The 14,008-nt window shown below is 31.8% G+C and overlaps 4 protein-coding genes across 4 annotated transcripts; 2 read left to right on the plus strand and 2 right to left on the minus strand.

Annotated features, from left to right (window-relative positions):
- Positions 1-503: 503 nt before the first annotated feature.
- On the minus strand, positions 504-1,433 carry LOC135134244 (AP-2 complex subunit sigma). Its single transcript, XM_064062872.1, has 3 exons — positions 1,324-1,433; positions 1,091-1,240; positions 504-1,040 (listed from the first exon to the last, which is right to left on the minus strand). Exons 1-3 carry the CDS (start codon positions 1,324-1,326, stop codon positions 765-767), a joined length of 429 nt encoding a protein of 142 aa, XP_063918942.1. The 5' UTR covers positions 1,327-1,433; the 3' UTR covers positions 504-764.
- Positions 1,434-1,450: 17 nt separating this feature from the next.
- LOC135134241 (translin-associated protein X) lies at positions 1,451-2,666 on the plus strand. Its single transcript, XM_064062870.1, has 4 exons — positions 1,451-1,576; positions 1,625-1,844; positions 1,893-2,296; positions 2,349-2,666. The coding sequence occupies exons 1-4, from the start codon at positions 1,561-1,563 to the stop codon at positions 2,534-2,536; spliced, it is 828 nt and encodes a 275-aa protein (XP_063918940.1). The 5' UTR covers positions 1,451-1,560; the 3' UTR covers positions 2,537-2,666.
- LOC135134242 (uncharacterized) lies at positions 2,550-4,245 on the minus strand. Its single transcript, XM_064062871.1, has 6 exons — positions 3,923-4,245; positions 3,520-3,672; positions 3,104-3,241; positions 2,866-3,038; positions 2,683-2,818; positions 2,550-2,632 (listed from the first exon to the last, which is right to left on the minus strand). Exons 2-6 carry the CDS (start codon positions 3,592-3,594, stop codon positions 2,588-2,590), a joined length of 567 nt encoding a protein of 188 aa, XP_063918941.1. The 5' UTR covers positions 3,595-3,672; positions 3,923-4,245; the 3' UTR covers positions 2,550-2,587.
- A 3,572-nt stretch (positions 4,246-7,817) lies between these two features.
- Positions 7,818-13,697, plus strand: LOC135134653 (integrin alpha-4-like). The gene is made up of 20 exons (XM_064063384.1): positions 7,818-8,017; positions 8,099-8,214; positions 8,276-8,355; positions 8,416-8,542; positions 8,877-8,953; positions 9,002-9,050; positions 9,155-9,238; positions 9,686-9,777; positions 9,834-10,028; positions 10,841-10,943; positions 11,106-11,306; positions 11,458-11,756; positions 11,813-11,979; positions 12,031-12,384; positions 12,437-12,608; positions 12,657-12,879; positions 12,961-13,030; positions 13,082-13,214; positions 13,396-13,458; positions 13,506-13,697. Exons 1-20 carry the CDS (start codon positions 7,869-7,871, stop codon positions 13,548-13,550), a joined length of 2,799 nt encoding a protein of 932 aa, XP_063919454.1. The 5' UTR covers positions 7,818-7,868; the 3' UTR covers positions 13,551-13,697.
- The last annotated feature ends 311 nt before the right edge of the window (positions 13,698-14,008 follow it).

The raw sequence follows: 14,008 nt of genomic DNA on the forward strand, positions 1-14,008 counted from the left end.
ACTTTACCGTTCGAAGAACATGTAAATTCTTCTACCATGATGTTAATCAAGTGTGTTCATATTCACCTATTATATTTAACAGTTGTGAAAATCATGTAAAGTACCCCACAAATGAATTAATAAGCCGTCCACTCCTGTAAATAATGAAATGAAATCCATATGCACATTATTTTTTCGTTTCTATTCCAGTTAATAACAAAGTTTATTAGAAAAGGTACATGCTATATACAATAAAATCTCAGGCCACTTGATGCAAACGACTATACGCACACTGAATCAGTGTCCGACTGTATGCTTAAATCGAAGTAACAAATCCATTACACTACAATGTTTCTTCAATGGTGCATGAAATGTTGTTATATTGAAATTTATGTTTTCTTTTTAGTTGGATGGCAGCACTGACAGCATTTCCTCAACACTGGTAGGAGTGGTAGGGACTTTAACGCACTCTTAACACACGAGCCCTCTAGTAGCACACTCATGTATTACTAAAAATGCAGAAATTTAAAACTTGAAGCTACTTTATTTAATTTAAGTTTGGACACTAGTATTTATACATTTCTATACATTTATTATATTCAGGAATGTGTTTGTTCATGGTGGCTCCATTCATTTGAGAATATGCATACATAGTCTATGTATGACCCCGCACATAGATAATACTCCCATATTGTCAAACATATACATATAAAATACACCACAGCATAAAAATCAAACGATATATTCCACTAGCAGGTAAGATAATATCTTTGTTTAAATAAAAATTATTCCAGAGAATTTAACATTAACAACTGCTTGAGTACTTTAGTTTGAGATGTTTCCCTGATCTCTCCAGCCAAGAACATTTCATCAACAACAGTATATACCTTATAAAAATTAAAAACAAGATCTAACTCACAAACATTGTGAAAGTATTCATTAAGAACTTCAACAAAGTTATGTATTGCCTCCAAGTAGCATAAATTATTGTCATTTACATCGACACATATACAGAAGTAGAGACCGGCATATCGGCGATAAACGATCTTGAAATTTCGGAACTAAAAAGGAACAATTACTACCGAACAAGATGTGTATCTGCAACAAGTACCTCAACGAAGTTAGTGTGCTTAGCGTCACGAACTGTAACAACTGCATGGACTTCTTCAATGAGCTTTTGTTTCTCGTCATCGTCAAAATTCATATACCATTTGGCTAAACGAGTCTTGCCAGCCCGATTTTGGATTAATATAAACCGAATCTGAAAAAAAATCATAGGTTAGATCACACAACTTTTATCCAAATTCTGGGTTGGAATCGCCTGAGAGTGGTAGACTCTCTTACCATTTTTGTGCAAAATAGTTGATAAGTATGATAGGTTTCGTTATTTAATACAACAAAACCTCCTACTCCTACAGCTAATAAATGGTCAACGTCAAAATTTTAGTGCTTTTGTGTGTCAACAGAGATGTCAATCTGTTAGGTTGGCATTATGACGTTTGGCAGTTTTTGCGCAATTCCATCCACTTTTCTCTGTATTTGTGGATTCGTATATTTAAAAATCCGTTTTTGTTGTTGATAATGTCTCGAAATAGAGGTTTTTATTTTTATAGTAATTATTAAAATGATTAATTTACGTTTTTAGGTGGAAGACATGGCAGAAACAAACCCACAGTGGGAGAAAAAGGTCGTCAAGTGGTAGAAAGCATTGATGAAAACAACCCAGTTATCAAGATGTTCCTTGCTTTTAGGCAGGAGTTAGACGATAAGCATGACCGGTTCGAAAAAATCGTGAAACATAGTAGGGACATCACAATAGAGAATAAACGAATAATATTTTTATTACATTCAACAAACACTGATGTGTAAGCATCTGGATATTTTTTATTGTGGCATTTATGTGAGAGTTTTAGAGAAAGCAAGAAACAAGTGGTGCTTGAGGAGGCTAATACGAGGTTAAAGCAAATATTTGAAAAAAATTTTAAATCTGTTGCGTTATTATTGAAAGGTTTTGATTCTTACCAGTACCAAAAGGCTTATACAAGTGGTTTACAAGAATTTATAGAAGCTTTAGTTTTTTATCAGTATTTAACATCTGGCAGCTTTGAAAAATGGGACAATATAAATAAATCATTCCAATATATGGACAATGGGGACAGCATAAGTCTCCTTTTTCCCCAAATTGATTACATTCTAGGAATAGCTGACTTTACAGGGGAACTCATGAGGCGTTGTATAAATGATCTAGGGGTTGGAAACACCAGTGATTGTTTTAAAACCTGTAATATGGTCAAACACATCTACAGTGGATTTTTAGGTACTTCTTTATTATTTTTTTTAACAAAAATATTAACAATACGTTGCTTCAGGTATCATTAACCCAGGAAACAAAGAATTAGGGCGCAAGACTTATGTAATAAAACAGAGTCTTGCGAAAATGGAACTTGTGTGTTATAACATTCAAATCAGGGGGTCAGAGATTCCTAAACACATGTTGCTGAATGTTATAGAATCTACTGATGTAAATACAGAGGATGATGAGGGATACTACCATTGAGGGGAGTTTGTTTCTGAACACAAACCTGCAGTATTTTTACAAGTACAAGTGTTAAGTTATTTTTTGTATTAGTTTATCACATCTTTTAAAGCACAACTGAAAAATAAATTCATTTAAAGAAAATCAAAAATCAGTGTTTACCTTACCTGTATATCACATTTCAGGTAAACTTGATCCTTATCAGGGAACTTGAAGGATGTCAAGTCGGTGTACATAAAACACTTAAGGGTGCTACCTTTTGGATTTTCTTTTTTGTACCACTTGTCAATAAGTTTGCGTTTCCTAAAAATAAAAGTCACTTTCTTTTAATTGCAATGCGGGTTTCTTACTTAGCTGAATGTTCTTCAGTTAAATGTAACTTATACTGTGATTTCTCAATTTCTTGATCATCATAAGCCCAACAGTCGGTAACCTTGATGTCAAACAGGTTGCTAGGATCTCTCATGTAAATGAAAATTGTTATAGGTTCCCCTACTTCAAGGGTTGAATCAATATATGAAGTCTGGAAAAGTAAAGCGACTTTAACATTTACAAAATGAATGTATAAATGTAACTAAATAGTCGTACGTTTGGGTAAATGCCTTTTTGTACGTCCATCCAAGTCTTAACAGGTTCGTCCGCCGTAGGAAGATCAAAATATTTGACGTCACTATGTGGCTTTATTGATACCATCTCTTTTTCACAATTATCACAAGAAGTAGTAACCTTGAAATTCAAATATGTCTGTAAATTACGTTGCAATCTTTGCTTTTTATCACAATTTACGCATTTTCCAGGATGTGGTACTTACTAGACTTGCGATAATAATAAAACTAAAAGCTGGAAAATATTTATTGCACTATATTTTAGATTCATCATTTAAAATTTCAACGTTAGCACTAATGCAACTAAAAAAAAAACGCGGTACGATCACAACATTTTAAGAAAATAAATTCATTTCTTGAGTTGTTTCTAAAATGTAGTAAAAAAAAATGTGTACTTACGACTGATTTCAAAAGTATTAACTGGATGAACTTGAAGAGGAGCGCGCTGGAGCGTCGCGGTGATGTTGGACCCATCGTTTCCGTGTCCAAAAACAAGTGAAGATCGCACACGATGGTACATGGCACATGCAATGTTTAGTCATCTGTGGCCTACTTTAATGAAATAGGAACTATGGGTTTTATTATTGTTTATAAATTAGGTACAGAAATTTCTACTTAATTAATTATGTAAAATCCTTGAATTATAATAACTCATGTTATGTAATTATGAGAGGTTAATAGGTGAAATGGGTACAGTGCAAAACAGGTCGGTATACAGATAAAAATAGCACTTTGCAGTTTGAATAGTTCATTATAACTGTATGTAAAAAACATTTGAAAGTAGAAATTTCTTTACACTTACCTTTTACAGTCGACATTTTTTGATGATATATGATCCTACACGCGTTTCTATGTTCTTAAAATTTGGTGAATATGTTTCGTCAATTTTTCTTGCGTCACCATAGAATTTAAGAAAGTCTAGTTGAGATGTTTTTTGGGAACAAAATTCAAATTTAGTTTAAATATTTTTATCCACTGATGCGTATCGAGCCATGACAAAAGAGATAGAAGATCATTTTGACGAATTTATTGTTGCATGGTTGATTTCCTGTTTTCGTAGGTATGTCCGTGATGGTGGATCAAACTTTTCAAATCCATGAAAATTTCGCCCTTTTTTGACCATCTTCCTCCAAAATTATCCAAAGAATGCTTTTTTGTAGATTTTGACTTTCAGAAGTTATTTTCAGAATTTTTAGGATGAAAACAAATTTCACCCCGAATTTATTTTTCTAAAATTTTACCCCGGGACCATAAACACGCCATATTTTTCGAATCAGTACCTTGAGATGTATAGGCCAATATTTTTTGTGGATAGACAAGTTTTTCAAAAGCTCAGTATTTCAATAAGAAAATTTCAAGTTTTTTTTGAGCACTTTCGGAAATTATCTCAACAGATTTTTTTGTGTATTTCGACCTGCAGAGGAGATTTTCGGTCTCACTTCTCCGAAAACTCGACCATTTTTCCAAAACTGGCCAATGAAATATGCTAATACATACTTGCTTAGAATTTGAAAAAATATACTTTCAAACCTAATTTTTCTAAAATCTTGCTCTCAAACCATAAACACGCCATATTTTTCGAATCAGTACGTAGAAATCTATAGGTATCTCAGAATTTTTTGTGAATTTTTAGACAATTTCTTCAAAGGCTTCCCTTATGAAAAATTTTACCTTTTTTGACTACTTTTAAACTACCTGAAGACATTTTAGTGTGGATTTCGACCTACAAAATTTACTTTCGGTACTTTCTCATGTCTTAGAAAACTCCTATCATTTTTCTAAAATCGTTCAATGGAACATTGCAACTTTTAGAATTTTAAGAAAAAAATTACTTTCAAACCGAAAATTACTAAAATCTTGTTCCGACACCATAAATATTTCTTTGAATCAGTACGTCGAGTTCTATGTTTTTAGGAAGCTTTTTCCCAAGCTTTTTTTTTAGATCACCTTAAAAAATGCCTTGACTTATAGGTATATACTATTTCGAACTCCAGGTGAGATTTTCGGCCTCATTTCTTTGAAAATTCCTTCCATTTTCTCAGAATTGCCCATTGAAATATAGAAATTTTTAGGGTATTTAAAATAAATGAGTTTCAAACCGAAAATTTCTAAAATATTGTCAAAAACACATTACGTCGAAATCGACATCCCAGAATTTTTTGAGAATTTTTTCGACACCTTTTCGAGAGCTCAATTTTTCAATAATAATGTGTCGTTGACCAATTGCACAACTGGGATTGTTATTCCGCATTACTATGTAAGTTTAGAAGGACCATGGGTATAATCCTCCAGAATTTGGTGAACTATACCATATACATTTATTTTATAAATTATTACTCGTCCGCTCACTGAAACCTTTGTAACAATTTATTTTATATTATAAGAAGATTTACTGACTCTTTCACAGCAACTTACTATTGTAATAATATTAATAATAATAATAATAAAATTGTTATATTAAGATTAGGTACATGGTAGTAAGTTTGTAATAAGAGTTTTGTAACGACATTACCATTGTATCGTCGTTACAGTCGCTTGAAGCGGAAATTACAATACAGATGTTATGTTGATGCTATGTTTTTATTACGTAACCTCCAAAAAAATGTAACAATCATGTATTACACGGTTGGTTATGACTTATGAGGTAGTTCTCCGTTACCATAAACACGCTATATTTTTGAGATCAGCACGTAGAGATAAGTTTTTGGACGACTTTTTCAAAAATGACTTTTTTTCTCAAAAAACTCGAATTTTACTCCAAATATTTCGAAAATATTGCTCAATGACTATAAACAGGCTATATTTTTGGAATCGCACATCAAAATATATAACCCTGAATTTTTTACGAATTTTTAGACCACTTTTTAAAAAATGAAATTTTCCCTTACGCAAATTTCGACCCATTTTCGACGATTTTTGTAATTTAACTAAACACGTTTTCTTGTAGAAATCACTCCCAACCTCATTTCTTCGATAACTCCAACCGTTTTTCCAGACTAGCTCATTGAATTATCGTAATTTTAAAAAAATTCAAAAGATTCGAATTTCATTCCGAATATTTTGAAAATATTGCTCTGTGTCCTTAAACACGCTATATTTTTGTAATCAGAAGGTCAAGATCTATAACCCTGAATTTTTGGAGAATTTTTAGACTTTTTAAAAAATTTAATTTTTCATTATGTATGTAAATGCAAATTATGCAAATTTCGACCCATTTTAAACGATTTTCGAGAGTTAGGTAAATACATTTTCTTGTAGATTTTGGGCCTCAGAAGCCACTTCCGGCCTTATTTTTCCGATAATTCCAACCGTTTTTCCAGACTCAAATTTGAATTTCATACCGAATATATGTTTAGAATCAGCATGTCAATATCTATAACCCTGAATTTTTTGAGAATTTTTAAACCACTTTTTTTAAAAATTGAAAATTTCCACTTTGCGCAAATTTCGAGCCATTTCCGACGATTTTTGAAATTTAACTGAATACATTTTCTTGTAGATTTCAGGCCCCAGAAGTCACTTCTGGTCTCATTACTTCGATAACTCTAACCGTTTTTCCAGAATCGCCCATTGAAATATCGTAATTTTTAAAAATATCAAAAAATTCGAATATCACTCCGAATATTTCTAAAATATTGTTACGCACAGAGTAGCATAATTAAATAACTGTTATTCTGATGTTATATTACTGTTATAATTTTGTGTTTGCTTAGAATATTTTAAAAAATAATTGTTGAACAGGTATACCTTTTACTAACTATCTCTATGTACATTGCAAATATTAAAATTAGTGTATTTATTCCTACTGAGTTTACAGTATTACTCAGAAAAATATTTAACAAATTTGTTGTAAACTTAATTACTTAGGTACTAGATTCGATATAGTTTGTGCCTCAGTTTTTTATCTGCCTACCTGCATTTTTCAAAAAATCGTCCAAACCGATATATTCTATCAGTTGTCAAAGGTTTTGAAAACCTTTTTGAATTCTCAATAACCGTTACCTTTACGACTTAATATCTATAAAAACATTTAGACAGAAAATATTGCAGTTTACTAATTAAATTTACATGTAGGTAAATTAGCTACTAAAAACAAATTACCACCCGGTATATAATATTAATAAGTCTTTGCGGTTTTGAAGTTTCGGTGGAAATCAGCGTGGATGTTGTTGACTTTGGAATTTTTATTCGTACCCATATTCATTTGTCACCAATTTCTCTCAAGGTTAAGTGTGACGTCAAAATATGCATTATGTACATGAAAAGTGATAACTGATAGATACTATACTAATTTTTTCCTTCAAAATTACGATAATTAGGTAAGTATTAACAACAACAACATTTTTCGAATCGATTTAAATCTGCAGAGAATTTCTAAAAGTTTTAGTGAAAATATTATTTGTTCATATTCCCTTTTAAATTTGATTTTTTTTTATTTGTACCAGTACTTAACCATCTATCATATGAAATTTAAAATATGATCCTGCTGAAATTGAATGCTAAAAAGAGTCAAAAGATCATTGTGCAAGACTCACATGACATGCTCTAATTTTTGACTATAAATTTTTCACATCGTTTACGAGCATAAGATTTTCCTCAGATTCCCGAAATGAAGAGCACAAAATTATTTACTTATTTATTATTTTCGTATCTCTTATTATCAGTTTCCTGTACAAAATGGTATATATTATGAATCACATATCCTCAAGAGCAGTGGTGGCGTCTCTGTAATTATAACAACAGCAAAAATGTTAAAGTTTTTGGTTTTCTTGGTTTTGTGTAACACTGATGCACTTTCTTTTCTGATTGATTATCCTTCAACAAAAATGTTAACAATTAATGAAACGAATTCGTATTTTGGATATTCCATCCTTCTGCAAAAGGGAAATCGAGGCGTGTAAGTTGAAGCTAAAGTTAAGCGTAATTTCTCAAAATACATAATTTGGGTGTATTAGTTACGTACGTGTTTCGTATTTAGTGCAATTATTGGAGCACCAAGGAAAAGGCATGGCAGTGAAGTTAGAGGGTCCGTATTTAAATGCGATTTACTTTATTTGCGCTGTAGTGAATATAGCAGGATTATGAAGGAAAAAGGTTAGACAGTAATTAATAGAATACCGACGAAGCTGTAAACTATGTGTTCTGAAAATTTTAGGCATATACCCTCGTAATCGTACTGGAGATTTTTTAGGGTCAGTTTTAGATGGAGATGAAATTACTGGAGGAAAATTCTTTGTAAATATTGAACTATATAAATTTTGAGTAGATGATTAATAATTAGCAAAATATTTTTAGACATGTGCCCCTAAATTTATCATAGATTACCGCGGAGATTATTACCTTAACGGAAGATGCTTTTATGTTAGCAGTTCCTCCGTTACAAACGAAGTAGCCAGAACAGTACTACCTCTGAATTCGGAACGTAAGTTGTAGTACTTAATACTCCAATTTTTTAATGCCATATCTACTACATCTTATCACATGTAATGTCGCTCTCATGTGATAAGCAACAGAAGTAATCGCCGGTGTAAACAAATTTGACTAATGTTCACTTGTTATGTACTAACATCGATTAAAGGTGTCAAATAAAAAAAGGTGTGTCCATGTTAGTCTGCTTTTTTAATAAATTTTTAACAGTGAAAAATTTAGGCAGGGAAATAACAAAACATTCTTCTCACCTTTTTTTACACAATTGATTAAATGTCTCTTGTACCACATTTTCGTTTGTTGTAAAATAATCCACGATTTCATTTTAGGTCAAATTTCTTCTGCTCCTAATCTATATTATGATGCTGCCTTTGGTGAATCGGGTTTCGACATTGCTTATATAAAAGTAAGGAAATTAAAATAAATTAGATAAGTCACATGGCAATTTTTTTAGGATAAAAATATATTACTGACGGGAGCTCCTGGAAAATCTCAGTGGAATGGTATGAAACAATATAATTAAATTTACAGTGTTATTTTAAAAAAACACAAAATAGCTATATTTAACTTTCCAAATTTTTATGTTGTTAATGCTAAATTGCTCTAGGTGCACTGGTTCGAACTAGTTTGGTTTCTTACACAAGCAAAGTATTTTCTAATGAACGCGAGTGGGACCCAGACAGCTTTTTTGGTAAGCACTCGAATATATAATTTTATAATTGTTAATTTTATGGTTCGTATTACAATCAAACTTTAAACTGTGGAATGAAGTGTGTGTTTATTGTAATACTTAGATTTTTCTTTGATTGGATAAATAAATATCAGAAAAGTGAGAAAACTGTCATTACAGAAAATTAAACAATAATGTGTACCACCAAAATGGTCATGGAAAGTGGCACATTTTACACAAACGGGAGTTTCTCCGCGAGGCTTTCCAAATGATACTTTTACTTCTTTTATCAGTTTTGTACACAGTTTTTCTTGTGACTTTACAAATGTATACACTGCAAATATTTAGTCGTATCACGGTCGAAAATAACAGAACCAAGAATATAAATATTTTATTTTAAATCAGAAGAGTCATCATTTTACTCTGACGTATGAGAACATTTGTGCTACTTATGTGTTATGTTTTTAGGATATGCAGTGGCATGGGGTAAATTTATCATAAATTCTCCAACTATATGGTACGTGTCTGGTAGTCCTCGAGCAACGGAGCTAAAAGGAAAAGTAATTTTAACATTTAACGTTTTTCAGTTTGTTTTAATTTTTGGCCTGTTAATTAGGTGGTTTTCTATGAAGAAAATAGGCGTTTGAAAAACACTTACTTATTAGGGGAACAATATGGATCATATTTCGGTGCGTCCTTGTTGGTGATTCATAAAAACCAAGGAGGAGACGACATTTTGGTTGGCGCTCCACTATATCCTGGAAATTCTTGGGACGAAGGTTGCGTTTATTATTATAAAAATAGAAACGATGTGAGTACAACAGAGACTACTTTAAAGTATAATATAGTTTTTACAATTAAAAAAATAAAAAGCACGCAAAAAGTGGTAGAGTGGCTCAGAATGGCACCCTTATGTTTTCCTTTCATACGATCATACAAATTTTTTGAATTCATTATGACTAAAAAGAGAAGAAAAGAATAAGTTATATGTGCGGGGTTATTTTAGGCCCCAACCTTCCCCAACTTTTAGGAAACGATGAAAAATTTCTGGTTTTGGATTTACGCATCTTTGAGGAAAAACACACTTTTTTAGACCTCAAACACCAAACAATATCAACAGATAAGAAATTTCCGGTTTTTAAGTTAGTCACACTAATGACTACACTCATGGGATTTGTCTCAACCGAACCATTCAAAATTAAAATATAAAAACCACATTACGTATAGAAAAAATTGGTCCCGAGTTATTTAAACACCTGAAGTCATGTATTCAATAAATTCAGTGTATTAGAAAAAAAGAATGTCGCCAAGCGCGAGCGGAGCTCAAGAGGCTGAGAAATCCACACAGCGCTCAAATAGTTTTCTAAAATAATTGTAATAAAAATCTAGGCGGATTCATAAACCGCAAGTACCTGCAGGTGTATGTTATGTTATGAAGTGTAAATAGCAGTTACTAAACAAAAAAACTGAATTTATGTCGTTTAATTGTTGGTGAGGATTAAATAAATTTGGGTTTGCGTTTTATCATCTACACGATATTGTTAAACCATACTGACAACAATCGGTACAGTAGTTTTAAATATTGTAATAAATAAAATTTTGCAAATTTACTACTACTTTCAGGGCACATTTTATCCACCGATTAAATTATCAAATAAAAAATCTGCGTCGAGATTTGGTACTACTTTAGCGAAAACTGGTGACATGGATTTGGACGGGTTTACTGGTAAGTACATACTATTGTATACAGGTGTTCCAAGAGTGACACATAGGTGGTTCTGAAGAACTCGAAAAAATTTTAAAAAAAAACGAAATACTTGAAAATATTAAGCTTCAAAGTTGAAGAATTCTCTTCCTAATTATTATATTTTCTAAAATAATGTTTCAGACTGCGCAATTGCTGCACCATATGAAGACGACGGTGTAGGAGCTGTTTATATATATTTTGGAACACACACCGGATTTGTTAATGACCAGTTTCTCCGTATTAGTCCTTCAGATTTTGCAACGGTTTATCCTAAAACTGTTATCAAGGGTTTTGGTGTGGGTATTTCCAATGGCAATGACATAAACAACGATAAACATAATGGTATGTTCCTTCCAACAGCAAAAATACACAGTGTGTCGGAAAAACCTAAAATAAACTAGATCAAAATTCAGAAATGAAATTCCACTAAAATGCAAAGTTATTGAATTAATTCAAAGTTTTGCGAACAGTCTGTATACTATATTGATTTTAGATCTCGCAATTGGCGCTTACCAAAGCGGACAAGTCTTTTATTTCACCACGAAACAAATTTTCGATGTTACAATGAATATGACGTCCAGTATGAAAATATTGTACACTTCGACCACAAATTTCTCAGTAACTTACTGCATTAAGTTCACATTTCGAAACGGAGACAGAAATAAGATGTTGTCTTTTTTCACTCGAGTGATATTGGACGACGACAGAATTTTAAATAGGCAAAATATCACTAAAATTACCACCACGAAAGCACATGATGTTCATTGTACGACTCAAGAAGTACTTCTAAAAGTACGTAGTCACACTAATTTTTAACAGTGTTGTGATGTGCCTGAATTCTCTTTCAGAAAGATCATTTAAATGTGGACCCACTTATTATTCCTTACGGATACAGATTAGATGAATCTCAGGACCAGTTGACAGAAGACACTTTTAGCGTCCCGGTTTCTTATGAATGTGGTGAAGACAATATATGCCAGACAAATCTGACTATAAAATCACTAGGAACCAGTGTGTAGGTATCAAACAAATAAGCACACAAACGAAAATAATTTTTATTTTTTAGATCAAAAGTTATTTTTGGAATAAATAACGAAGCTAAAGTGAATGTCGAAGTTTCCAATTTCGGTGAATCAGCTTATCAAACCAAATTGTATTTGAAGGTCCTGCCGGAAGTGAGCTTGATTAATCTGAGGGAATGTGATTTCGAGAACGGAAGTTATGTGTGTTTAGTCGCTCGGGTGTTAAACGGAAAAGTTAAAAAAAGTTTCTTGTTTGACTTGGCAAATCTGACACCCAACTATAAAGAAATACCAATTCATTTTAAAGTGGAAAGCGTTGGAAACGATGCAGACTTGTCTGACAATGAGCTACAAGTAACCATTCCTGTTAATTTTCAAAATAATCCTTACTTAGACAGGTTTGTAAATACTTGTTTAAAATCATTTCCATTCATATTCACGATTTTTAAGTCGATCGCTGCCCGAGAAAGTCTTCCTTAACAAATCAGAAGAGATTTTAAAAATTACACACACGTTTTTAGTGGGTAATCAAGGCCCGAGTCCACTAAATCTCAGTTTAACTATACTTGTTCCACAAGTAAACGTATCAGGAATTGATATCCTTGAAATCAAAAGCACCGACGTAAGTTCGCTTTATTTTTTGTTTTATTTCATACAAGGATTATTTTAGGGTACCGTAAATGGCATCGAAAGTGATTGTAAGTTTTCTAAGAAAGAAGTTTTAAATGCAACAAACATAGTGAAGTTGCAAGTAGAAAATGATACGAAAGTTCTAAGTTGTGTGGAATCTTTACAAAATTGTGTTAGCATTGTATGCAAAGGAGCTTATGTGCCAAAATCTAACAAAAATGCAGCTTTTACTTTAAAACTGACATTGCATATTAAACCAACAGGTGAATTTTAGTCATATGTTACGTAAATAAGTATAAGTATTGACTTAAAAAACAATATGAAAAATAAATGAATTATTTCAGTGAAATTTCTGGACAATGTAAATAAGTTAGTCTTGATGTCAAGTGCTCTATTTAGCAACGACACAACGCAGTAAGTGTTATTATAACAAAAAATTAAGTTGAAATATCTTACTTGTTCTAGGTTTTATACAACTGCTTCGACATACCTTTATACTGTACCTAATATCATAATCAGTATGCCTTTATGGATCTATCTAGTTTCTGTTATTGTAGGAGTCATCTTGTTGATGTTACTAATTTTTACTTTATATAAAGTAAGCTATAGTTCCGGTTTTAAAACAGTGAACATTACTTAGTGATGCATAGCAGATAAAATTTCTTGGAGGTTTTCAAATAAATTCGTCTTGGTTAATGTTCACTACTTAAGAACGAGAACGATAACAATATGTTGTTCCATCCATATGTGCAAACCAAAACATATTATTTTTATTACAGTGTAACTTTTTCAAACGCACTTATAAAGAAATGATCGAGAATGAACAGACACCAGAAAATATGGTAAGAAATTCCATAAAGGAAGTTTCGCAAAATAATTAAATTTTTAGGAACAAAGGGAGATATTACAAGAGGAAGAGGAACAGGAAATATAGACTTTTGTTTCTTGGAATTGTTATCGAATGAAGTATTCATAAATAGAGAGCGATGTGGTTCTAATTATTTTTTTAAACGTACGCTAGATGGCAACTTTAGAAATTATTATATGGCGATCACAATATGAATAAAATACTCATTTTTTTTTTCATTTCACATGATTTAAGCATGTGTAGCTTATCACATTTACTTGTTGGCATGGTATCAACACTAATAATAGTAATACAATGACTTTATAGATTGATTTTTAAAAGCAATCGTCTAGAGTGTTTTATTTGAAATGAAAAATAGATCAGGAAAATTATTATTAATTACCTACGAAAAATTATAGCATAGACAATTCATCAAAAAAGCAGCAGTCTGTATTATATAGCTAATTTTGGTATTTGAACTTTCACAGAAAATGAGAATAAAGCTCTGAAATGTTCCACAGGCTTTAAGGTTTAAAACAAAAGTA

This window comes from Zophobas morio, unplaced genomic scaffold (assembly GCF_036711695.1).
Source record: "Zophobas morio isolate AGI-343-1 ecotype UQ-CSIRO unplaced genomic scaffold, CSIRO_AGI_Zmor_V1 ptg000023l, whole genome shotgun sequence".
Classification (NCBI taxonomy): Eukaryota; Metazoa; Arthropoda; class Insecta; order Coleoptera; family Tenebrionidae; genus Zophobas; species Zophobas morio.

What these genes read in the sequence shown, in the direction of transcription:
- LOC135134244 (XM_064062872.1), bottom strand. An exon ending in AGCACACTAACTTCGTTGAG is followed by an intron (nt 1,041 to 1,090) that starts GTACTTGTTGCA and finishes GTTCCTTTTTAG; the next exon opens with TTCCGAAATTTCAAGATCGT.
- LOC135134241 (XM_064062870.1), top strand. An exon ending in CATTCAACAAACACTGATGT is followed by an intron (nt 1,845 to 1,892) that starts GTAAGCATCTGG and finishes TGAGAGTTTTAG; the next exon opens with AGAAAGCAAGAAACAAGTGG. An exon ending in CATCTACAGTGGATTTTTAG is followed by an intron (nt 2,297 to 2,348) that starts GTACTTCTTTAT and finishes ACGTTGCTTCAG; the next exon opens with GTATCATTAACCCAGGAAAC.
- LOC135134242 (XM_064062871.1), bottom strand. Translation starts at nt 3,594, where the DNA reads ATGGGTCCAACATCACCGCGACGCTCCAGCGCGCTCCTCTTCAAGTTC. An exon ending in TAATACTTTTGAAATCAGTC is followed by an intron (nt 3,242 to 3,519) that starts GTAAGTACACAT and finishes TTGAATTTCAAG; the next exon opens with GTTACTACTTCTTGTGATAA. An exon ending in ACTGAAGAACATTCAGCTAA is followed by an intron (nt 2,819 to 2,865) that starts GTAAGAAACCCG and finishes TTTTATTTTTAG; the next exon opens with GAAACGCAAACTTATTGACA.
- LOC135134653 (XM_064063384.1), top strand. Translation starts at nt 7,869, where the DNA reads ATGTTAAAGTTTTTGGTTTTCTTGGTTTTGTGTAACACTGATGCACTT. An exon ending in CAGGATTATGAAGGAAAAAG is followed by an intron (nt 8,215 to 8,275) that starts GTTAGACAGTAA and finishes TGAAAATTTTAG; the next exon opens with GCATATACCCTCGTAATCGT. An exon ending in AAATCACTAGGAACCAGTGT is followed by an intron (nt 11,980 to 12,030) that starts GTAGGTATCAAA and finishes TTTATTTTTTAG; the next exon opens with ATCAAAAGTTATTTTTGGAA.